Genomic DNA, 24,658 nt, shown 5'->3' on the forward strand with positions numbered 1-24,658 from the left:
CCAATACCTATAATCCGGGATCATTCGAATTTTCGTTAGAGCAACAGTCAAAACCAAAGTGGTAACCAAGCTATGCAACAAACCTAACAAGCTTCCAACTTCCAAAAGAAGACTTCACAGTTGGAAGAGACTTTATAAAATTTCATCAAGGCCACTCAAATTGGTTTAGAGTAGGTAAATAAAAACCATGAGGAAATGGGTAGGAACCAAGATGAGTCTATAAAAAATATGGAGATGAAGATTGGTCAACTATCCAAATAGCAGATTTGCATAGCACAAGTGGAGGATTCACTGGTAACACTATAGACAATCCTCAAAACGAAACATGCAAAGTGTTTGATGCAGAATCGAAGGTACTTATTGAGAAAGGTAACAAAAATACAGTTCAAGGAGGTGTGACTGAAAGAAAAAAGAAAGGGAATCTAGGTGAGAAAGAGGAAAAAGGAGCCATCCTTGATTACTTCATTGATAAAAAATATCCTTGGAGAAGAACGAAGAAGAAAATCTTGACCGAACCAAATCCTCCTTTACCATATTACATTAAACCACCATTCCCTATAATAAAAAAGAAACCGGTCTAAGAGGATAAAGCAGCGATGTTTGCAAAGTTTAAGGAAATGCTAGCAAATCTTCAGGTAAGTCTTTCGTTCATGAAATTTTAGAACTGATGCCTACATTTGTTAAATTTATGAAGGAATTATTAAAGGGGACAAAAGAGAAGGTAGGTAAGGATTATGTAAACATGATTGAGGAAGTGGTAAAATCTCAAGTGTTGCCACCAAAATTAGAACATCCAGGGAAGTTTACTATTTCTTGCAATATCAGTGAGGTAAATATTTCGTATGCTCTGTGTGATATGGGATCTAGCATAAATTTCATGCCATTGAAAATGGTAAAAGAATTTAATATGGGTGAGATCACACCAAGTAACATGACTCTCACTCTAGCTGACTCATTTGTTACTTAACTGGTTGGTATGTTGCGTGACATATTAGTACATGTTGACAAATTGGTATTTCTTGTGGATTTTGTAGTGCTATATACAAAAGGAACTTTAGGAGGATTTGCTATTCTCGGACGACCATTCCTGGAAATCGGGAAAGCCAAGATTGATGTAGAAACAGGTGAACTTATATTAAAGGTAAATAAAAAAGAAAGTAGTTTTCAAGGTGCATAACTGGGAACCGAGTGAAGAAAAATTGGAGACTTGCTATCATCTGGAGTGAAGAGGTAGTAAGAGAGACACATGACAAAGAAGAAGCGAAGTGACCGGCGTGAGGGTATCCCTTGCGCCTGACGTAACTTAGTATGGATCGTCAAGCTATTGACGTAAAAGAAACGTTGGATGGGAGGCAACCCATCAATTTTTTTAATTAGTTTTTATTTTACAGAATTTATTTTATTCAAGGCCAACCTAAGAAGAAGTAGATACTCAAGCATCAATTTTTCCATGAAAATATTTATGTTCTTAATTAACAAGTTTGTAGTTGCTTATGTTTTTTTTCCAGATTGTAAGTTCTAACTTTAGCATTGAACAAATGATCCAAGAAAAAGAAAAAGAAAAAGGGACTTGATCATGATGAAAGCAACCAGCAACTTGAAGGAAAAGAAAGAGAAACGATTCAACTGACTTGTATTCAACCTTCAAATACCTCATCTGGTAAGGTTCTAGTCAAAATATTTCCATTGTTCACTTTTTCTTTCTTAGAGTGTATCTATGCAATTTTATTTTATCTGGTATGATTTATTTCTAATTAGTTTGTCTAGATTGATTGATGCACATTAAGGCATGTTCTTTGTTTATAACTTTGAGTCTTTGTATCCATCTTGTAGTATTAGGACCATCCTTTGCTATCCAATTTGAGCCTAAGCCTTTCTTTCGGTGACGTATCCTACAACTCTTAACCGTTTGACTTGAAAGAATTTTTCTTTCCACCCTCTCTTTGGAGTTAGGTATAATTTTAGTTCTTAAAGTTGAACGAAAAAGATTTAGTTTGGGGTTGCTCTTGGAAGTGAGCAAAGTTCTAAGTTTGGGGTTGGAGTACTAGAGTTAAGCGGTCAAAATTTCAAAAATATTGAGAAAATAAGAAGTGGAAAAAATCACTTCTTAAAAAAAAAAGCAGAATGACTGAAACTCTAGTACCAGCAAGAAGGAACAAAGCGGTAAGATGACCGAAGAAGAACTAGGCACCTAACTCCAAAAGCTTAAACCTACTTTCCTAAAAATATCTTACCCGAACATAAGTAGAGTTACAACCCGAAAAGACCTATTTTGTGTGTGTTATGATTTTTATGATGAACTATATTAGAACATGATCAAGCTAAGTATAATTAATTTTGCATGTTGATTGAGTGATAATCTTATCCATTTAGCGAGTAAAGTGAGTTGAGAGACAGGTTGAGTACTTGTTAATGTTGAGGATATTTTTTGAATTTGCCGGATAGAAGTTAGAAGCTGGAACAATGGGGTAACGACAAAATATGGTGATGTTTAATTATTATTGTACGACTTGCTGTCTGTTGAAATGTGCAGTTGCGGGTGAGTTGCTTCAGGACAAGCAAAGATTCAAGTTTGGGGTTGTGATGGCAGTCCATTATTACATATAATTAGGCGAAGAGTCGGTGAAAAACGAGCGAAATATGAGCCAAAATAAAGAAGGAAGACCCAAGAACGAGTGAAAAATGAAGTTTGGAAGAACGGGACTTAGTGAAAATTCCGGTGAAAAAGGTGATTTTTGATGCAGCTACTGGAATAATCACGCGCGTCATCGCGTGCACAATAGGGATGTTTAGGATGCATCACGTGTGTGATGCTTATAATATGTGCGCGATGAAGCTTTTTCTAGGCTTTTTCTGATGCGTTCTTGAAGCTAACGGAAATATACCCGAACACATCGCATGTTCGAACATACAACAAAGCCGCCATCGAACTTTATTTATTCCTGAAGGCAAGGGAACATATTGATAAAACCCGGGGAAAAGAGAAAACTGCGTAAGGAAGACGGTTATGCAAGGGGAAGGTATTAACACCCCTAACATCCATGGTACTCCATGGGAGCCGTTTTGATCGTTCCTGCTTGAATGAGTGTTATATCTAAAAATACTTGCGAAAGAATAAGGGAAAAGGAAGAGAAATAGATAAAGTGCTCGGTGAGGATTGAGGCCCTCAGGCCTACATATCCTTATAGTTCAATAAGGAATTCAGAACTCCGTAGTTCATAGAACTAGTGATGGGGGGTGAAAAGAGTTGTGATAAAGGTATGGTCTAAACCAAATGATAATATGATTTGAACTCCAACAAGGGGTGAAATATGAACCCAGAAATAAAACTGGTATAAACCAACAAGTGAGGGGCCTATGGCATGGTATCACTGTATTAGAATAGCTGAAAAGAAAGGAATTAGGTGTTTAGTTTCACAGCACAAACAACTCTTGGTTCACAAGGAGATATAAGATGGAGCTCAAAGGGATAGTGTATTTGGCTAAAAAGTAATTGGTATATAACATGAAGTGAATAAAGATAGAATATGAATGCATCATGGAGATGGATGGAGGAAATAAATAAGTATGATCGCGGAGGATTCAAACCCCCATGCCTATGTATTCTCATCGTGCAATGAGAAAATCAGAGCATTCGTAGTTTATCCTACTACGGCTGAAATAATAGGAAGATAGATTGATTGCCAGGGTACACAACCCTTCAAGGTATAAAAAAGGAGTTCCAAGGTTCACAACCTTCTAGATAAGGTATCACTACCAGAGTTTATGATTCTGAAGGCAAAAAGCTGAGTTGCCAAGGTTTATCACCTCAAAAGGAAAAGAGAATAAGGATGCCAGAGTCCATCACTCTCAAGGAAAAGGAAAGCGTTGTAAAAGTCCATAACCTGATAGGCAAGGGGATTCCCAAAATTCCATAATTCTACAAGGCTACTCAAGGGATCGTCAAGGTCTATTACCAAGTGCCATAGTCTATAACTCCATAGACACAGAAAGAGCTTTCAAAGGTCCACCACCTCATGGGGCAAGGAAAGATTGCCAAGGTATATTACCTTAAAGGCAAGAAAAAGTTTCCAAGGTCCACCACCTCACAAGGAAAAAGGAATTCCACGGTCTATCACCTCAAAGGAAAGAATGAATTGAATTGCCTGGGCCCAAAACCCTACAAGGCAAATGGAATGCCAAGGTCTATCACCTCATAGGAAAGAATGAATGAAAGAGAGGGTGTAGAACCACAAGGTGCTAATAGCACAAGTGCTCCATTATTGAAGTGTTTGAAAGATTAATGCTTGTTTGAAGAAGACTTGCCAATTGCATAATTCAAATCGCACTAAAGTATATGAACGACGACAAGTGCTTTGAATAGCTAGGGCCTACGCCCCGTATGCAAAGTCACTCTAGACAAGGGTAGGAGAAACTATGTCTCATCATTCCTTATTACTTAAGGCTCATAGCGTGTAACCCTTATCATGATTGGTAGGTGCTATTAAAGGCTTTTGATTATTGATCTTGATGATACCATGTTGTTTGTTGTGTTGAGAAGACTTAACAATTGTTTGATTCGAATTGTGCTAAAGTCTATGAATGAGTGCGAATGCTTTGAATAGCTAGGGCCTACGCCCCGTATGCAAAGTCATTCTAGACAAGGGTATGAGAAACTCGATCTCATCATTCCTCATTACTTAAGGCTTATGTCTTACCATTTGAATCACACTTGTCAAGTGTTAATACCTTTGATGTGCTTGAGAAGTAGTCCACTTTGCTAGCTATGATTGACTGATGTTGACTTGAAGTCTTAATCTTGCGTTTGAACCTTGAGGTCTTGAGCTCCTGAGATTCAGCATATCCATTATAGCTTGAGCACAATGAACTTACCATATCAAGTGATCAGGGGTCTTTTGATCACTTAAATAGACTTGGAGAATTGCAGCACAATACAAAGGATTTGGTTAACCAAAGTAACCTTTGGTCAACACTAATCAATGGGATTGAAATGATAGTTGAAACTATGTACAATAATAAACCTATTGAATTAATCAACTAAATAAAAATAGACAATTCTAATTAAAACAATAAACTAAGGGAACATGTATAAAATATCAAGATTTTAAGCCCTAAGGAAAAAATGGTCAATATACCCAAATGGATTAATTAGAAAAATAATTCTCTAAAACAATATTAATCGAAACTAATAGTCCTAATTATCTAATTATGAGAAAAACCTAAGTTTTCTACTTATTCTAAAATATCCTAATTAACTAAAATTTAAAATCTAATTAATATTTGTTTCAAAGAGCAAAACCTAATTAAATTAATAGAAACTCTAATTAACCTAAACTTAATCAATCTCACTCCCTAATTATTATCTCTCTAATAAAAAATTAGAAGCTAACAAACAAAAAAGAAACCATGGGCCTAAAAGGGTGCGGACCTTGAAAGTGAGGTGTGGAAAGGAACGTACTGGGCTTGGAGCAACAAAAGCCCGATCCGGAACCTCCAATGGTGAAATGCAATGTCATATTCAAAAATCCCTAATTTACTCGTTCTCCAACCACACCAGCATCTCAAAATTAGAGATTGGGATTGATGCTGGTGTGGACTTGAGTTATGGAATTGTTATTGTATGGAACTGAGATTGGGATTGTGCGTTGAATGCTTGTTAGTCTTTTGAATTTGGACTATATAGAATGTTGATTGAAGGATGTCTTCTTTTTTTTGAATAGTTTGGATTAGTATCTAAACTGGTGTATGATGCAATTCTTGTTAATTGGCTATGTTAGAAACTAAGTGGTAAACGTAGAGTTAGCTTGAACCGACATGACCGTTAAGTAGTTGATGAGTTAGTTCTATAAGTGTTGTTAAATGGAGAAGAACAATGCTAAATGGTTTTATGTAAATTGGTATACTTGAATGAAAGATTAATTTACTTTGCTCTCGAACCATGTTATATGATTTGGAAAGAAATCTGATTATGTGGTATGCTAATGCAATGAATGTGTTAGCTTGAATTTTGATCTTTGTTAAGGATTGTGATGTATGCTTATGTGGTTAGTTTTGAAGTTGTAAATTGATCTTGAATGAATGGTTTTCTTCATGGTGTTGTAGGTTGACATTTTGGACTTGTGAATGAACTTTGGTACTTATGGGCTCGCGTGTTGGTATGGTTTATTGCTTGGTTGGGAATGCTTATGAAGAGTGGATGGAATTTCTTGTGTATGGAATACTATGGAAACTTGAATTGGCTTGGCCTTTTTTGTAAATTCATGAATTAAACATTGTAAATTGTAATATAATTTGAAGATATTTGGAATGAATTTGCAAATTGATGTTGGAGATATGGTTGGAAGTGAATTATAATTTGAATGCAAAAGTGTAACAAAAATGTATATGAATTGAAATGTTAGATTGATATTGAAAAAAAAGAAGTAAATGTGACGAATTTTCAACTTTATCCTAGCACAATCAATCAAATGGAGAGAAAACATTTCATGGGAAAGGTTAATAAAGATGCCAACCAGCACCTACAAAGATTTCTGACCATGAGCACCACTTTGAAAATTGATGGTCATACTGATGAAGCAAAAAAATTGAAAATGTTCCCGTTCACTTTAGCTGAAGATGCGGAAGAATGGTTATATTCTCTCCCAGCCGGCAGTATCACATCATGGGAGGAGATGGAAATTGCATTCTTAAATGAGTACTTTCCAGCATCAGTATTCCTGAGAAAAAGGTATGAAATCCTGAACTTCAAACAGAAGGATGGTGAATCATTGGGAGATGCTACAAAAGATTCAAAAAGGTCTTAGTAGCGTGTCCAACTCATAATATGGATCAGACTGAACAAATGCAGATGTTTGTTAACGGGCTGAAAATAAAGACAAAACGGTTGATTGATACAACATCTGGTGGCTCAACAAATTTCTCAACAGCCACCGGTATTAAAAGGATTATTGAAGCAATAACTGCCAATGAGCATATAGAATTATACGATAGGTGTATCAGCCAGCCAGAATGGGTAATTGATCTAAAATTGAAAGCTAATAAAATTCGTTTGGAAGACACAATTGCTGCCGAAGTAGAAAAGAAATTAAAAGTTATGAATATAGGTACTCAACAGATAGCTCAAGTCCAGCCGGCTCAAGACATCACTTGTGAAATCTGTAATGGACCTCATCACACGGTTTATTTCTTTTCTACCCTCCAACAAATTGAAGAGATCAAATTCTTAAAGCAGAATAATGCCTACTCCAACACTTACAACCCAGGTTGGAAGAATCATCATAATTTCTCCTAGAATGATCAGAGAGGGAATGTTCCGCAGCAGGGTACAAGACAATATCAAACTCAGTATCAACAACATTAGCAACAACAAGCACCTAAAAAGGCAGAATGGGAGATTGCCATTGAAAAATTAGCCACACACAATATGTAGTTCCAAGAAGAAATTAGAACTAATCAGAAAAACACAACTGCCTCCATAAAAAATCTCGAAGTCCAAATGGGTCAGATAGCACAACAGTTAGCTTCAAATTCTCAAGCTCTGGGCACCTTACCCAGTGGTACGATGACAAATCCGCATGAGCATAACAATGTTAACACTTTAGTAACCAGAAGTGGAAAGTCAATGGAAGAAAACAGTATGGAGGAAGATGGATTGTTAGAAGTGGATTTAGAAATCAAGGAAACCAAGAACCAAGAACCAAGAACCAAGAACCAAGAACCAAGATGAAGAAGTAGTATTGATGCCTTTCAAGGAGAAAGAAAAAGTTCCTAAACCAGTCATCAAACTCCCTTACCCTCTGAGACAGAAGTAGAAAGATCAACATGAAGAAAAAAAATTGAGAAGTTCTTGGAAATGTTCAAAAAGCTTGAAATAAATATCCCATTTTCTAAGGCGCTAGAACAAATGCCAATATATGCCAAGTTCATGAAAGACATCATCTCCAAAAGGCGCTCCACTGATATAGACCCGATCATCCTGACTGAAACATGTAGTGTCATTCTTCAAGGTATGAGAATCCCAATGAAAAATAAAGATAGGGGATCAGTTACTATTCCTTGCACTATTGGTGATAGAAAATTCAAGAAGGTTCTGATTGACTTGGGAGCAAGTGTGAATTTGATGCCACTATCCATCTACAAGAAATTAAGCCTTGGTACCGTTCAAGATGCTCGGATGACGTTCAGTTTGTCGATCGCTTTGTTAGGCGACCTTATGGAATAGTGGAAGACGTTCTGGTAAAGATCGATAAGTTTGTTTTTCCAGTTGACTTTGTCATTCTAGAAGTGCCCGAAGATGAGGAGATTCCTCTCATATTGGGTAGACCATTTTTAGAGACAGGACAGTGCATGATAGACATAGAGGAAGGAACGATGACCCTCAAAGTCTATGATGAAGAGCTAAAAATTGATGTGCGGAACACGATGCAATACAAAGATGATATTGGCATAAGCCATACTGTAGAGATAATAAATTAGGTAATTGCTCAAGAAATTAAAAAGGAAATGCCCCAATCATCGTTAGAATGTGTTTTGAGTTTATCGATTTTCGAAAGTGATGAAGATAAGGGGGATTCTGGAGCAATCGCCATGATGGAGAAACAAACTAAACGAATTAGATCTAAACCACACCGGTGGGAAGATTTAAGACCACCCCCACCATCAGAAATCACTCAAGAACCCAAAACAGGGGCAGATCTGAAACAGTTACCAGCAAATCTGAAGTATGTATTTCTAGATAATGAAAAAAAATGCCCAGCTATTATCAATGCCAGTTTACAAAGTGTCTAAAAAGTAGAACTCATTCGAGTGCTAAAAAAATACAAGGGTGAAATTGGATGGGCAATCGAGGATTTGAAAGGTATAAGCCCGACAGTTTGCATGCACAAGATCTTAATGGAAGATGATCACAAGCCGGTGGTGCAACCATAACGAACACTCAACCCAGCCATGAAAGAAGTGGTACGCAAAGAGGTTGTAAAATTGTTGGATGCGAGATTAACTTACCCTATTTCTGACAGCTCATGGGTGAGTCCAGTCCATGTGGTACCAAAAAAGGGGGAACTATGGTGATTAAAAATAAGAAGAATGAGTTAATTCCAACCAGAAGTGTTACAGGTTGGAGAGTTTGCATCGATTACAGGAGACTGAATATGGCAATACGAAAATACCATTTTCTGTTACCACTCATTGATCAAATGCTGGAAAGGTTAGTCGGTCATGACTACTATTGTTTCCTCGATGGATACTCGGGATACAATCAGATTGATGTGGCTCCTGAAGATCAAGAGAAGACCGCCTTCACATGCCCCTATGGTGTTTTCACTTACAGAAGAATGCCATTTGGGTTGTGCAACGCACCTGCCACTTTTCAAAGGTGTATGACATCAATCTTTGTTTACATGCTCGAAAAGCATATGGAAGTATTTATTAATGACTTTTTCGGTATTTGGTTCTTCTTTTGATAAATGTTTAACTAACTTGTCCCTTGTGTTAGAAAGATGCCAGCAAACAAATTTGATCCTAAACTAGGAAAAATGCCATTTTATGGTACGTGAAGGGATAGTATTGGGACACAAGATTTCCAACAGAGGCATCAAGTGGACGTAGCAAAAGTGGAGGTAATAGCTAATTTACCACCACCGGTGAATGAAAAAGGTATCTGAAGCTTCTTGGGACATGCGGGGTTCTACTGCAGGTTCATAAGAGATTTCTCCAAGATCGCAAAACCATTAACTAGCCTACTGCTGAAGGACACACCTTTCCTTTTTGAAAAAAAGTGCAGCGAAGCCTTCGAGACCCTGAAGAAGGAACTTGTGTCTGCCCCCATAGTTATTGCCCCTGATTGGTCTTTCCCTTTTGAGATCATGTGTGATGCAAGTGATAATTCAGTAGGGGAAGTATTAGGACAACGAAAGGCGAAGCTCCTGCATGTGATCTACTATGCAAGCCACATATTGAATCCCGCTCAAATGAATTATGCAACCACCGAGAAAGAGCTCCTTCCGGTTGTTTATGCTTTTGATAAGTTCAGATTCTATTTGTTGGGATCAAAGGTAATTGTGTATACTGACCATGCAGCTTTAAAATATCTTTTTGCCAAACAGGAACCCAAACCGAGGTTGCTGCGATGGATTCTACTTCTACAAGAGTTTGACCTGGAAATCAGAGACAAAAAGGGGAGTGAAAACACTGTTGCGGATCACTTGTCTCGGATGACTCCGATACAAGAAACAAAAGAAACACACCCCGTCAGGGATGAGTTCACTGACGAACGTATCCTAGCCGTTACGAATATCCTTTGGTTCGCTGAGTACGCAAGTTTTGTGGTAGGTGGACTAATACCTGATGATTTTGATTCTAACAAAAGGAAAAAGTTTTTGCATGATTGCAGGTTTTATATGTGGGACGATCCGTTCTTGTACAAAAAGGGAATATATGGGTTGGTGCGGAGATGTGTTTTGGAGGAAGAACAAAGGGACATCCTCAGAGCTTGTCATAACTCAAAATATGGAGGACACTTTAGCGGAGATAGAACATCAGCAAAAGTCCTCCAGTCTGGACTGTATTGGCCTACATTATTCAAAGATGCACAAGGGATGGTGAAAGAATGTGACAGATGTCAGAGGACAGGTAACATATCAAAGAGAAACCAGATGCCTCAGAATGCCATGTTGGAGGTAGAACTGTTTGATATGTGGGGAATAGACTTTATAAGACCCTTTCCACCATCCTTTGGAAAACAATACATTTTGGTCGCGGTTGACCATGTGTCAAAATGGGTGGAAGTCGTGGCATTACCCACGAATGATGCTAAAGTGGTGATCAATCTCCTAAAGAATCACATCTTCGCTCGGTTTGGGGTACCAAGGGCACTAATTAGTGACGAAGGTACCCATTTTCTAAACAAGCTGATGGAGAACCTGTTAAGGAAATACAATGTTAAGCATAAAATCGCCATATCGAACCATCCTCAGCCAAGTGGACAAGTTGAAGTATTGAATCGGCAGATAAAGCAGATTCTGGAAAAGACAGTCAGCACGTCGCGAAAGGATTGGCCGATCAAGTTAGAGGACGCACTATGGGCATACAGAACAGCGTTCAAAACCCCCATAGGTATGTCCCCCTACCACATGGTGTACGGTAAAGCTTGTCATTTTCCGCTCGAACTCGAGCACATGGCATTCTGGGCTACCAAATTTCTAAACTATGATCTTTCCAATGCGGGGAAATCTCAGATTCTTCAATTACAAGAGCTAGAAGAATTCAGAAATCTAACATATGAGAATGCCGAGATATACAAAGAACAAACGAAAACATGGCATGAACGACGTATTCAGAAGAAAGAACTTCAGAAAGGAGAACTGGTGTTATTATTTAATTCCAGATTGAAGTTTTTCCCTGGATAACTAAGGTCGAGATGGGCGGGACCTTTTACAATACATAAGGTATTTCTGCATGGAGCCATTGAGCTCAGAAACCCAACAAACGGGGACACGTTTAAAGTAAATGGGCAGAGAGTTAAACCGTACCTATAAGGGCAGAAGGGTGGTCTGATAGAGAAAGTTCGTCTTACCTAAAAAGAGGAAGGACCTTCGAGCCATGCGACGTTAAACGAAGCGCTTCGTGGGAGGCAACCCACGCAATTTTAAATTTAATTAGTGTGTGTATGTTTTATAGGTTTACACAAGCACTCTACAAAGGAGGGGAAAAATACTTCAATAAATACAGAAGTTATGTTGAACGGAAGGACGATACTTGAGGATAAAAGGAATGAAAGATCCGAAAAACTGGCAGTTTTGCAGTCTGACACGGGCGCCCGTGTCAGGACCTTGAAAAAATTGAAAAAATGAGTAAAACAGTCGCCTAACACGGCCCGTGTCAAGAGCACTGAAGGATGAGTTTTTTTTTTGGAGTTGTGATAGTGGTCTGACATGGTCGCCCGTGTCATCTGACACGGCCCGCAGGAGGCCTGTAACCATCTCTTTGGACAGTAGCCTGACACGCACGGCCGTGTCAGGTAGACGAAATTCAGTTTTTTTTGAAATTTTTTAAAATTTATGGGATCCACCATCTTAATTAATTATTAACCACTCATTACCCACCTATCCCCCTTCCCTATAATCAAATTTTAAACCACTCATTTATCCTTCTCTCTCACGATTTCATCTTCCTCACACTTTTTCTCTCAAATCCTTTTCAACCTCAATTAAACTTTCCCACTAAAAGCTTCCATAACTACCACTTCCACTACCCTGTCGCAAAAATCCCCTTCACAAATTTTACTCCATTTTCCGTCCTCGTCCTAACCACGGTTTTAGAATCTTCTAATTCCACATATTCGAAATTTCGTTTTTTTTTCGCAGGTCCAAAATACCCCCGAGGAAGATTTTTACAGGAAAGCAGCAACTGGCCGAAATGTCGAGGTCACAAAAGAGACCCATCCAGAACCCGAATTCGCCCAACTTTCTATTCGACAATCCAGAACATGAAAAGCGGTATTAAGTTCACCGGAAACGAAAGCTCACACTTACCAGGTATATGTGCGAGCAAACTTTGAATGCTTTAGGGCTAAAAATTGAAGTGGACAGGATGTTCCACGTATTGGGATACTGGAATTTATGAGCCTTGAAGCGCCGACGTATGAGCGCATCACGCTCGAATTTTTAAGCACGCTCGAATTCCAACTCGAAAAGAGATAGATCGACATAACCAGGTACTATTTTGGGACTTTACATTTCTGTCTATTCAATAATTATCATGAATTGTCTATGGAAGAATTGGCAGGGATCCTCCGAATCCCGCTGTACGGACCAGGGGCGGCCCCAAATGGGTTTTCGCCAAAAGACTTTTGGATTTCCATCACGGGGAGGACGGATTACACCTCCAAGGGTGCTAAAGCCTCCGGCATCCAGAACCCGTGTTTTCGCTATGCCCAGAAGGGTTTGGCATACACCCTGTTCGGACAGGGTGATAGCACGGGTGTGGCAACTCAGTGGGAGTTGTTTTTTATGTACTCGATGGCGCAAAATAAGGCCATCAATGTGGTTGCCTTTACAATTGATTATTTGGACAGAGTTGGCCGAGCGGACTCCGGAGGCATCTCCGTTAGAGGTATGGTCACCCAAATTGTAGAACATTTCGGGTATTAGGCGGTTTTACTTGAAGACACTCCGGTGGCAGGTAAGACCAAAATTGACATGGCAGCTCTGATACAACAATGTATGATTTCCGTTGCTCCCACTTATTATTATGTTCTCATTCATAAACGATTTATTATGGCTCTTCCGGATCCAGACCGAGTTAGTATTACTAACTGTGCAAACTGGCTATATGTGAGTGTTGACTGCAACACTGAGGAAGGCTATGACGCTGAGCACTTTGCTACAGGTGAGCAGTTTGTAGGTGACCATGCGGATGCAACAGAAGCAGAAGGGGAGGAGCCTCAAGAACAACTTATACCCTCACCTCCGGAACCTGTCCAGTAGGAAGCAGGATCCCCTTCCTGGCCTGCCGACCAATGGACCTGGGTACAAATGGAGCTCGGCGACTTGAGGACCGAGAAAACATGGCAAGGCATCGAGCAGGCCTGGCAGGGGGAAATGTTGGATGAAATGAGCATCATGATGCGGAAATTAATGTTTCATTTTCCACCCCCGCCTCCTTAGTAGTGTGTTGTGAGTTATCTCCTTCGTCCTTGTTTGCAAATATTGGGGCCAATGTTTAGTTCAAGTATGGGGAGAGGTTTTATGTTATTTTTTCAGTATGTTATTAATTTTCTAAATTTTTTGTTATTTTACCATTATTACTGTTTTGCATTTGGTTTTTTTTTTAGGATACGATATGTTGCAAGTATTTCAGGTTTGTGGTGTTATTGTAAAATTAGTGATGACCACGAGTGGGAGTGGATGCAATGATCACTCCCTTTACCAGTGCTTGTTGTGAAGGATCTTCCCAAGAAGTCGATACTGCTGAAGAAAAGATCGGATTCAACGTATAAAGCTTAACCAACATAAGTTCCATGTGCATTACGAAGTAAGGAAGAAGTCGCACCATACTAGAGGTACTGTGTATGCTGTCAAACTTTACCTAACATGGTGAATGCATAAAAAGCCAAACACATTGATCATCATGAGCGATATTCAGGTATGTCTTTATCACTCTGAATTTGCGTAGGTTCTCAGGGATTGTCAATACATATCTACACACACTGAGGCATGTTGTTTGAATATAGCCCTTGAGCCTTTCTAGCCATCCCGGTAATTTTATCCTTTGTGAACCCCATTTGAGCCTGTATCCATTATTTGCTTAACCCCGTAAATGTAACCTGTGGCCAAAACACTTCCTTACTCTGTTTGGAGTCAAGATGATATTATTAAGCTATGTTAGAATTCTAAATTTGGGGTAAACCCCATAAGTTTCAAAAAACCAAGGTGAGTGCGTAAAAAAAAAAGTGGATCATCGAAGAAAAAAAAGAGAAAACAAAATATACTCGATGGTTCGAAAGAAGCACTGGCTGAAGGAAGAACACTCGGTTGAAAAAACAAGAATAGCAAAGAAAAATCTGAGCGATTGAAAAAAGAAAGAGGAAAAGAAGGAAAATGAACAAACACAGTGAAAATAATATTGACATTGACTCTGAACCAAAACCACTTGTTTCCCGTTTTGTTTGTATTTTCCACTCTGTAACCCAAGCCCCGTTACAACCCAAAAGACCTTAAAAAGTGTGTGTTGTGTGTAGGCGATATGAAAGGAGAAACTATTCAAACTTATGAGTTGGTATTGCATATTCTGAATTATGAGTGAAAACATGTTAACCCTGAGAGACTTGGTGAGAGTGTGATATAAGCTGACAGGTGAAACGGTGCCTCAATGTGGAAGTACGACGGAAAACTCACGAGGAAAAGCAGGAACTATAAAAGGGAGAGTGAAGGCGTTAGCGAAAGATCTCAGCAGTATCAGGATAAGAATGAAAATTTTGGAAAGTGACATGCGGTTTCGTCTAAAACATTACTTGAGGGAAAGCAATGAGCTAAGTTTGGGGTTGTGATCAATCACCATTTTTATTGAGTTTTCATTACTGATCCGACAAGAAACAGAGGATTTTGAGACACTGTGCAAGCATTTTGGTATCTTTAAAGTTAAGTTTAAGTCCCGTAAGATATTTTAGAATTTATATTCATTGTCATTGTTATTTTATATTTTTGTGATTTTATGCGTGGGATGTCTGTGTTTTTGTCCTACAGGTCCAGGTAGAAGAACCGAGGAACTCAAAGCAAGACAGTGAGGAATTCCGGCAAGCGAAGGAAGGAAAAACATTCAGTACAGGAGACCTGACATGGCCACCCGTGTCACCTGACACGGCCACCCGTGTCACCTGACACGACCCGTGTCAGGCCAACACCAAGCCGTGTTACATCTCCATGGGTGTGTCAGGATGGGTAGTAAGCTGACACGGCCACCCGTGTCAGCCCAGGCCCAAAATTTTCTTGTTTTTGGACTTTTGTTATCGGGCTTGAGCTGCAAGGATGTTTTAGAGTTGTCCACCTTTTTCTTAGGAATTTTCACTATATTAGGGGACCTTCTACCAAAGAAAAGATCATCTTGGAACGAGGTGAACACAATATTGTCAGACGAGCAAGGATTACAGAGATCAAGGAATTCGGAGAGCGGAAGGTTTTCATGAGCGGAAGCGATTGAAGATCCAAGTCATCCAATTACTTGTAACATGTATTTTTTATCTTGAATTTGTTTTGAACAATATGAGTAGCTAAACTCCCCAATTCTATGGGGATGTCCCTGATTTAGAATTGTAATGACTATGAGTTTACAATTGCATTTATAATATTATTTTTACGGTAATCTTTTGATGTGGTTAATGCTTTCTCTTTCAGACCAATCCAGATTGTTTTATGGTTATCAATTAGGCTGGACCGCCATTGGTAAGGTTTTCATAAGGTTGCTCTATAGTAGATATCACCTAGGACTATGGATACCTTGTATGAATCAGAGCATTCTTGATACAACAAAGCTTAACTTCACCTTAATTGCCTATGAACATAAAAATTAGGGTAGAATGATTAAAGGTTTTCTCACCAAGGACTTGGGAAAAAATACCCTTGAGAACTGGTAGTAATTGATATTTGTTGATGCAATAGTGACTCAGAGTTGTTACAGGGATAAATCATACACCTTCCCTAGCATTGTTCCTCATACCTTGCAAACCCTTAATTATTATTATTATTTTCATTTGCCTTTATTTTTATAATTTTGAATTAAAAAACCCCAATTATAATTTTTGTTTAATTGAACGATGAATTGAACTCAATATGAACTTGCAGTCCTTGAGATCGACATTCAGGGATTTTTCCCTTTATTACTATAACAAGCAAAATAGTACACTTGCTATTCTTCCAATCATAAACCTTAGGATTATATCTCTCTCTCTCTCCTTCTTATAACCACATTCATAATAAACTTTGACTTAGGCCATTGCTTTCCCTTTTATTTCTTAATCAAATGCTTCAAAACACTTAAGCATATTCAAAGATCTTTTCATAAGACCTAAAAAACACAAACTTAATTCAAACCCTTTTGCCACTTTAGCTTTTCCATGTTTAAAACCTTTTCATAAAAGGATTAGACATGAGTCATCCCTATTTGAGATTTAAATCTCCTACCCCATAATAATGTTGAGATTGATATTGATTATTTTCCATTTGGAAGAGGTATGTGGCATACTTGTTAATTCTATATCCAAGTGAGATCCCTTCTTTCAATTTGATGCAAAAATCTATCTTCCGCATGTTTGTGGTGGTTTAAAAGTGAGTTTTCTCCTTAAGATGATAATTTGTCTCTTTCTCATAAAATCAACCCTAACAAATCCCTTCTTACTTTTGAACCCGAACTACGAGGTTTTGATCCTTCACGGGTACGTAGGCATAAGACTCAATGTCTTTCCAAATCATCAAACAATAAAAAGACGTTCTTTTTCTCATCTCCCCAATCAAATGGCAAATAATTTTAAACCAAAACATATATTTAAAAGGTTTTTGTAGAGTACTATAGATGATTAGGGTGTTAATACCTCCTCTTTTCATGACACACACCTGTATCTTAGAATCTCCCCCTCTTTTTGCTTAGCTTAAGTTTAATCTTCTAGATTTGCACATACATATTGGGTAATTTTTGAATCTTTTCCCCTTCCTTTGGATAAATTAAAGTTCAGTGGTGATATCTTGATTCATGAGTCAAGTCTAATCAATAGCTTGGTCTCTGATTCTTCACAGCGACAAATTCTTCCCCTTAGATGTATTTATAGCCCTTTTCCATCAATCAAAAAGACATAAACAAATAAAATAAAGTAAAGAATGGAAAGAAACAAACAAAATTTTCATCAATCAATGCCAAAAGGCAGAAAAGATACAGTTAAACAAAAAATCGCTTAAAGCAAAAAAGGAATTTTTAAAATGCTAAGGGTTCTAAGGAGGAGCCGGTGGAAGTTTGGATAAAATCAACTGAAATGATTGTTAGAATTCACATCTTAGGCCTTTTATGTTAGAAGTATGTGTATAAAGAAATAAATTTGCAGTCAGTTAGAATTCAAAGGCAAGGAGAAATCCCTACAGATCATTATTAGAGCATAATGATGGATGAACTAGTAGACCTAGATGAAGAAAGGCTAACCGCTTTAGATGTTTTGATTAGGAAAAAAGAGCATGTTGTTAAATCCTATAACAAGAAGGTCAAGTCGAAGGTTTTTTCAATTGGAGATTATGTATGGAAGGTAATATTGCTTATCAATCAAAGAGACAAAACCTTAGGGAAATGGTCTCCAAATTGGGAAGGGCCATTTAAAATCAATCAGGTATTTTGAAACAATGCCTATGAAATTGAGGAGTTAAGTCTTAATGGTCGAATATTACAAGTGAATGACAAATAATTGAAAAAGTATAAGCCTATGTTGGAAGAAGTAAAGATTATGGTCTCTCTCTTTTTGTGTTTAGGTAGCAGAAGGATGGAAGTGAAGTGAAAAGTGTTTAATCAAACACATTAAATAGCCAAAAACAAAAACGGTTCAATTTTCCCCCAATTGATTTCAGCCGCGTGGTGTGTCTAAGTCGACAAATGGCACCGTAAAAGCCATGGGGAAAGATGAAATGGAATTTAGAGCATTTTTTAATGATTCCATTTTTATTTAAAGCTCATAGGAAATAAATGGTAATCATCACGGATTTGCATGCACGTCTGTGACGTGACATTTTTGTGTAAAATGGTCATAATGGCTATAACAATAATTAATTACCATTGATGTGACGTGTACTAGGTGAACAATGTCGAAGAGTTTAAAAAATGCCATCTTTCTTCCATTCGACATGATTGAAAGTCGCATTTTTGGGGGGTATCTGTTGACCTGGGATTTTCTGTCTAATAGGAAAATTAAGTCGATGCTACATTTGGTGAAATACTAAGTGTAACAAGTGATAGACAAGGGCCGACAATGATGGCACGTCGGTTAGATGTTCTCGGCAGGAGTCTTAAGATGTTAGTTTAAGGAAAATATCAAGGAGATATCTTGAGAAGTTAGTTGAAGGAGTCTCAGGAGTAGACTTAAGTGATGACTCGACACCATATCGAGGGAGGACTCTCCACTACGATACTTAGAAGATTAAGGAAACCAAAGATGAATGGATTTATGCGCTCAATAAAAATCTTCGACGAGCAAGCAGTTACTAGCCTCTAAGCAATTAGAGAACGTGGGATAATGGTTTCAACATTTTCAAAGTCTCAAGACATGGAGACTGGAGTTGCATGCAATTTAATGTGTCAATTTCTGTAGAGTTAAACTGTTAAAGACAATTATCTCTAGTTAGTATTTATAGCAGACTCATGTATTGTAATAATGGTCCGCAAGTTTTCACATACATTCTCTTTAGAATTGGAGTACCCAAGACAAAGAGAGAAATTGTTTGTTAGAAATTATGTGAGTAAGCACCCCCTTTTTATTCGGTACTTTTATGTTTCCTTAATTGAAACGCCTTTATTTTCTTGTCATTTATTGCATTTCATTTAATGTTGTTTATTTCAAGTTCTTTCTGCTTTAATTTAAACTTTATCGTCTTTAAAGTCTATTTACGCATTGTCTACAACCAGACACTTTTAGTTATGTCTTACACATATGTCACAGTAACATTTTCACGCAAAACTGATCCCAATATTTTTCGAGTTAATCTCAAAGACTTTCAAATTCGTGATTGTTCGCTAAAAACATCTGCAAACACCGTTGATCAACTGTCAGCATTTTTACCAGGAGCTCTCATTTTTCATTGAGAGGTAGCACCATCATTTCACTTACACATAACAAATCGTTAGAATGCGCCCATATAAAGGAAACGCCAATAAAAGTATACGTCTTTGCTCTTACCTATGTATTCCTCTACTATGTTTCCATCTTCACGGTCCTGAGAAATAAAGATGTTGAACTCCAAGGGGCAAAAGCACTCCAGAGCCTGGATCACCTCGCGATCTAGGGGAGGGAGGACGCGTGAGTCCACCCTCTTAGTGGCCTTAGGATCGGGGGTCCATGAAAAAGGGAATAGAGGCCCTCCTTCCGCTCCCACCATATCGTGGGAACCATGACCTACCCCTTTATTCTAGAAAATTCGTCTTTCCGATCCTCATAGGGTCTAGAAAAAGGCTTCAAAAATCACATCCCCGAAAAAGGGTGTAGCGTCGTCCAATCAGTGCTAGGGATGGACTATGTCCGGAAGAAATACAAAAGCACCCTGATAAAGGGAGACACCCCTATATGACGATACACTATCTAGAAATCCCTAAGTATTCCCCATGCATTTAGAGCAATTTTGGAAGGGGACACATTGACAGCAGTTAGAAACTCTATTTTCAAAGAAGTGAAAGTAACCAGAACTCTCAAATCATAAACAATTGGGAGATGCAAGTAGAGGTAAAAAGCAGAGAGATCTTCAGAGGTATCCATATTTTCTCTTTCCTCATTTGAACAGTGCTCCATAAGCACATTTTTCTCACGACCTGTACTTGAGAAACTAATTCCTTAGCAGAATTTGTTGATCATATCCGTAGTAGAATACATGGAGGCTATGTCTCGCACATGAATGAAAGTTGTTTTCCCTGCCATAGTAGACAAAAATAAAATAGGACGCATAAGGTTTGGAAGATGGAAAAAAGGAAGTATAAGGCATTACTTCCAAAAATATATAGGAAGTCCAAAAGAAACAAATGTTAGAACAAGATTTGGTTATGCATCCATACTATGAGTTTTGATGACAACAATTTTGTATTTGTGTGAGAACAATTTTGGTACCCTAATGGTTTATTATTGTGTAGCTTTAACAACCAGTTCTGATTCTGATCATATGATGTGCAACATCATCAGTTTCTGAACTTTGCGTTCCAAATCCGCTTGTCCCTTGCATTTAGAAGTTTTGAAACACGTCAATATTGTTGTTGCAATGTTCTTTCTACTTCTGTATTATTTCACCCATCAGGAGACTCTATATTGCTGTTGCAATGTTCTCTCAGTTTTTGCTTCTAGATGTAACTCTGATCAACAAACTTCTGAAGAATGGCAAGCTTCTGAAGTTGTGTTATGTAGCTGAAGATTCTGAAGATCTCAAGACAGACGATTGAAGTTATCAAGGTTCTGATTGAGGATTCTCAAGACTCTGAAGATTCTGAAGACATTGAAGAACTTAAGCCAGACTACTGACACTGTCAAGGTTCTGACCCAAGGTTCTGAAGTTTTTGAATCCAGCTCTCTACTTTTTCACTTCATGCTTCAATCATCTTTTATTAGAAGCCAATGAATCTAAAGATAAGATCAAATCGGAACATGATCAAATAGTACATAGTACAAATTGAACAACCTTTCCATTACCTGATTTCATGGGCAAGAACTATACTATTCATCACACCTGTCACTGAATTTGTGGGCGAAAGGACAATATGTGGTATCAAGGACTACTGACACCTGATTTCATAGACGTAACTCTGATCAACAAACTTCTGAAGAATGGCAAGCTTTTGAAGTTGTGTTATGTAGCTGAAGATTCTGAAGATCTCAAGACAGACGATTGAAGTAATCAAGGTTCTGATTGAGGATTCTGAAGACTCTGAAGATTCTGAAGACATTGAAGAACTTAAGCCAGACTACTGACACTGTTAAGGTTCTGACCCAAGGTTCTGAAGTTTTTGAATCCAGCTCTCTACTTTTTCACTTCATGCTTCAATCATCTTTTATCATAAGCCAATGAATCTAAAGATAAGATCAAATCGGAACATGATCAAATAGTACATAGTACAAATTGAACAACCTTTCCATTACCTGATTTCATGGGCAAGAACTATACTATTCATCACACCTGTCACTGAATTTGTGAGCGAAAGGACAATACGTGGTATCATGTCGTTCTCATCCAACAGTGGAAAGTCGTTCAAGGAGCTTTCCCCATTTTTCCCTCCAACGGTCACATGCTTTCACTATATAAGCATGCATTGGAGACTTGAAGAAATTGTTGATCTACACAAGTATTTTGACAAGTTATTTTTCTTTGTGAAAAGCTATCATCTTTTGTATACAGTGTTCTTTAAGTATTTACTATTCATTTTGTGTAAATCTGCTTTTGTAGAAGAATCTTGTAACACATAAACTTTTATTCAGACTATTTGTTTGATTCCTTAAGGAGGTTATCCTTAAGAAGACAAAGAAAGTTGTTCTTTGTGAGTCCTTGTGGAGACTAAGGTTTAGTTGGATCCTTGAGAAGATAAAGAAGGGTATTCTTTGTGTTTATTGTAATATGTTGATTATAGTGGATTAAGTCCTTAGGCATAAGGCAAATCACCTTGGCTGGTGGACTGGATTAACTTTGAGTTTCAAGCGAATCAGGATAATAATTATTGTGTTTTTATCTCTTCATGTTAAACTTGTTAGTGGTGTTTTTGTTTTGGAAAAAGTTTTTGCTTGTAAAACCCAATTCACCCCCCCCTCATTTCTTATGTTTTTCACACCTTCAATTGGCATCAGAGCTCCGGTTCTGATTGTGCTAAAAAGTTTTTTTTTATTAACACCTCACAATGTTCAGTATCGATCCAGTTGTGTGAGAAACAATGGCTGATGCTAATGCTGCTAACGTTGTTAACATAGAGATCATTACAGTGCCAAACCACTTATTTTTTATGGTGAAAAATGTGACTATTGGAAAGGCAAAATATAAAGTTTCTTTCTTGGTTATGATGTTGATATCTGGGATCTCGTAGTTGATGCCTATGTTCACCTCGTAAATGTTGAAGGAAATATTTTAGCAAGAAGTGATATGTCAGATCAACAAAAGAAAAACTTCAAAAATTATCATAAGGCCATAACCATACTACTCAATGTTATCTCTTATACGGAGTACGAGAAGATAACAAACAAAGATTTTGCCAAATCCATTTTTGACTCTCTCAGAATGACTCTTGAGGGAAAAGCTCAAGTAAAGGAGACAAATGCTTTAGCCTTAATCCAAAAAATATTAGGCTTTCAAAATGGAAGATGATGAAAATTTTGAAACCATGTTCTCAAGGTTTTAGATGCTTATTGCAGGACTTAAGGTTTTGGACAAAGGGTATTCTACAACTGATCATGTCAAGAAAATAATCAGAAGTCTTCCCAAAAAATGGAGACCTATGGTAACTGCATTAAAGCTAGCTAAGGATCTCAACAGTATCAGTCTTGAAGAACTTATTAGTTATTTAAGAAGTCATGAGATTGAGCTAGAAAAAGATGAACCTCATTAGAGAGGTAAATTTGTAGCTCTAAAATCCAAGCCTAAGAAGGCTATAACATATCAAGCTGAGGAAGAATCAGAAGGATCTGATGAAGACTCAAAATATGATGATTGTAAGACCCTAATTTTGACCCTAAGATCCCTCATGGCATCATATCATTGCTTAATGCATTTGCCTAAAGGATCATAACATGTGTGGCTCCTTAACCCTTGGTTTGGGACTTGTGCGAGTTGGTTTGAGACCACAAAGCATTCTTGAATTGTATATTATTGATTTTCTTATTTTTTTACTAACCAAAAGCACAAAAATATGTCACTAACTTCTTTTGTTTTGAAGCTCAAGCAATCATGTATGCCCTTGCTCCTAGGAGGCTCCTATGCTCAATAAAGTGGCTAAATGAATATGAAAGCAAGCATGAAAATGGTACACAAAGCTCTCAATCATCATATATGTCTCCCAAGCATCTCAATTTTCCAATTTGATCAAGATAAACCAAAGGGCTTGAGGATTGTTTCCCAAGGAAACCCTAATTCAACTCTGCATTGACTGTGCCTTGCTCATGAAGCAACCTCAACCTATGATCAAATTTAATCAAAGGAAGTTCTTTCATTCATTATTTTATGCATATATGAGCCTATGTGAGTATCCTCAATCATTCATTCATCAAGATTTGAGGTTTGGCCTTGAGAAGTTGACTAGTCAAGTCATTTAACCAATCTGAAATCCACTAAGACCTAACTTTTGATGTGTTTGTCAAATGAAGATGACCCATAGAGAAACAATGTTATTAATAACCATATGAACAATGTTCATGTTCATCAAAAATTAATTTTAAAATTGGAAGGTCATCATTCATTTCAAAAGATTATAGGTCATTTTGACTAAAACCCTAATTTTGGGTCAACTTCCCAAGGACCTAACTCCTTCATTTTTAATGATTTTGAGGTGATACCAATTGCATTGGAAATATTAATATGTATACTTCAATTGTTATGTTTAACAAAATTTCATAATCCTAAAATAAAGACATGTGATAATACAAAACATTATAGGTCACTTTGGACCAAAACCATTGAATGTTGAAAATGTCCAACTTCAAGTGCCCATAACTTTCTCATAAAAAATCCAAATGATGCAAAACTTAAGTCCAACTTGATCATCTTGAAAATATCTACAACTTTTAGGTTTAGGGTTTTTCCATTTGAGGCTTGCATCATTGAAATAGAAGGGCTTGAAGTTGGTCACTTTTGGGAAAAAAATTCAAAGTAAACCTAGACATGTTTTGTACCTCAAACTTCAAGGCCAGTTTTCTCAAATTTCCAGACTCCAAATGGAATTTTTCCCAACATAGCTTTTGTTCCTTATGTCTAGACCTTTCCAACTGTTACTCACATGCCTATGTTTGGAATTTCCATGTGTGACTTTCGAAGAGGTGAACATTTGTGACCGATTATGCATGTCACTTTAAATCTTCATGCACAAGCCATTGCAGTTCAAATTGCACGTCCATTTCAACTTGGAATGATATCAGCTTGCATTTTCACTTGATTTTGGGCCTCACATGCGCCTGTACAGGCCCATGCATGGAGGACCCAAAGCTCTATGCACACGAGTTCTTCACCTCATTGCTTGCAGATCAGCTATAAATACAATGCTTCCCTCATTCAAATTTTAACCCTTTGGTGATCTGAAGCTCTGCTGAAATCCATACCCAACCATACCAAAGGAATTCTGATTTTATTTTCTCCATTTCAAGCTTGAATTTCAACAAAATCAGTTGATCTTCAAGACTTATTCCTTAGCCTTGCATTCATATCACATCTCAAGATCAAATTGGAAGCAAAAGTTGGAAGGAATC

The 24,658-nt window shown here is 37.6% G+C and overlaps 1 protein-coding gene across 1 annotated transcript; it reads left to right on the forward strand.

Moving 5' to 3' along the window:
* Nucleotides 1–596: 596 nt before the first annotated feature.
* Nucleotides 597–8,475, forward strand: LOC127082454 (uncharacterized). The gene is made up of 4 exons (XM_051022695.1): nucleotides 597–635; nucleotides 695–926; nucleotides 1,035–1,141; nucleotides 8,185–8,475. Exons 1-4 carry the CDS (start codon nucleotides 597–599, stop codon nucleotides 8,473–8,475), a joined length of 669 nt encoding a protein of 222 aa, XP_050878652.1.
* Nucleotides 8,476–24,658: the final 16,183 nt, after the last annotated feature.

This window comes from Lathyrus oleraceus, chromosome 5 (genome assembly GCF_024323335.1).
Source record: "Lathyrus oleraceus cultivar Zhongwan6 chromosome 5, CAAS_Psat_ZW6_1.0, whole genome shotgun sequence".
Classification (NCBI taxonomy): Eukaryota; Viridiplantae; Streptophyta; class Magnoliopsida; order Fabales; family Fabaceae; genus Lathyrus; species Lathyrus oleraceus.

Bases quoted from the DNA above. Each gene is read 5' to 3' on its own strand.
- LOC127082454 (XM_051022695.1), top strand. From the start codon at position 597: ATGTTTGCAAAGTTTAAGGAAATGCTAGCAAATCTTCAG. The intron at 636-694 runs GTAAGTCTTTCG...AAATTTATGAAG, and splicing joins AAATGCTAGCAAATCTTCAG to GAATTATTAAAGGGGACAAA. The intron at 927-1,034 runs GTAACATGACTC...TGGATTTTGTAG, and splicing joins TATGGGTGAGATCACACCAA to TGCTATATACAAAAGGAACT.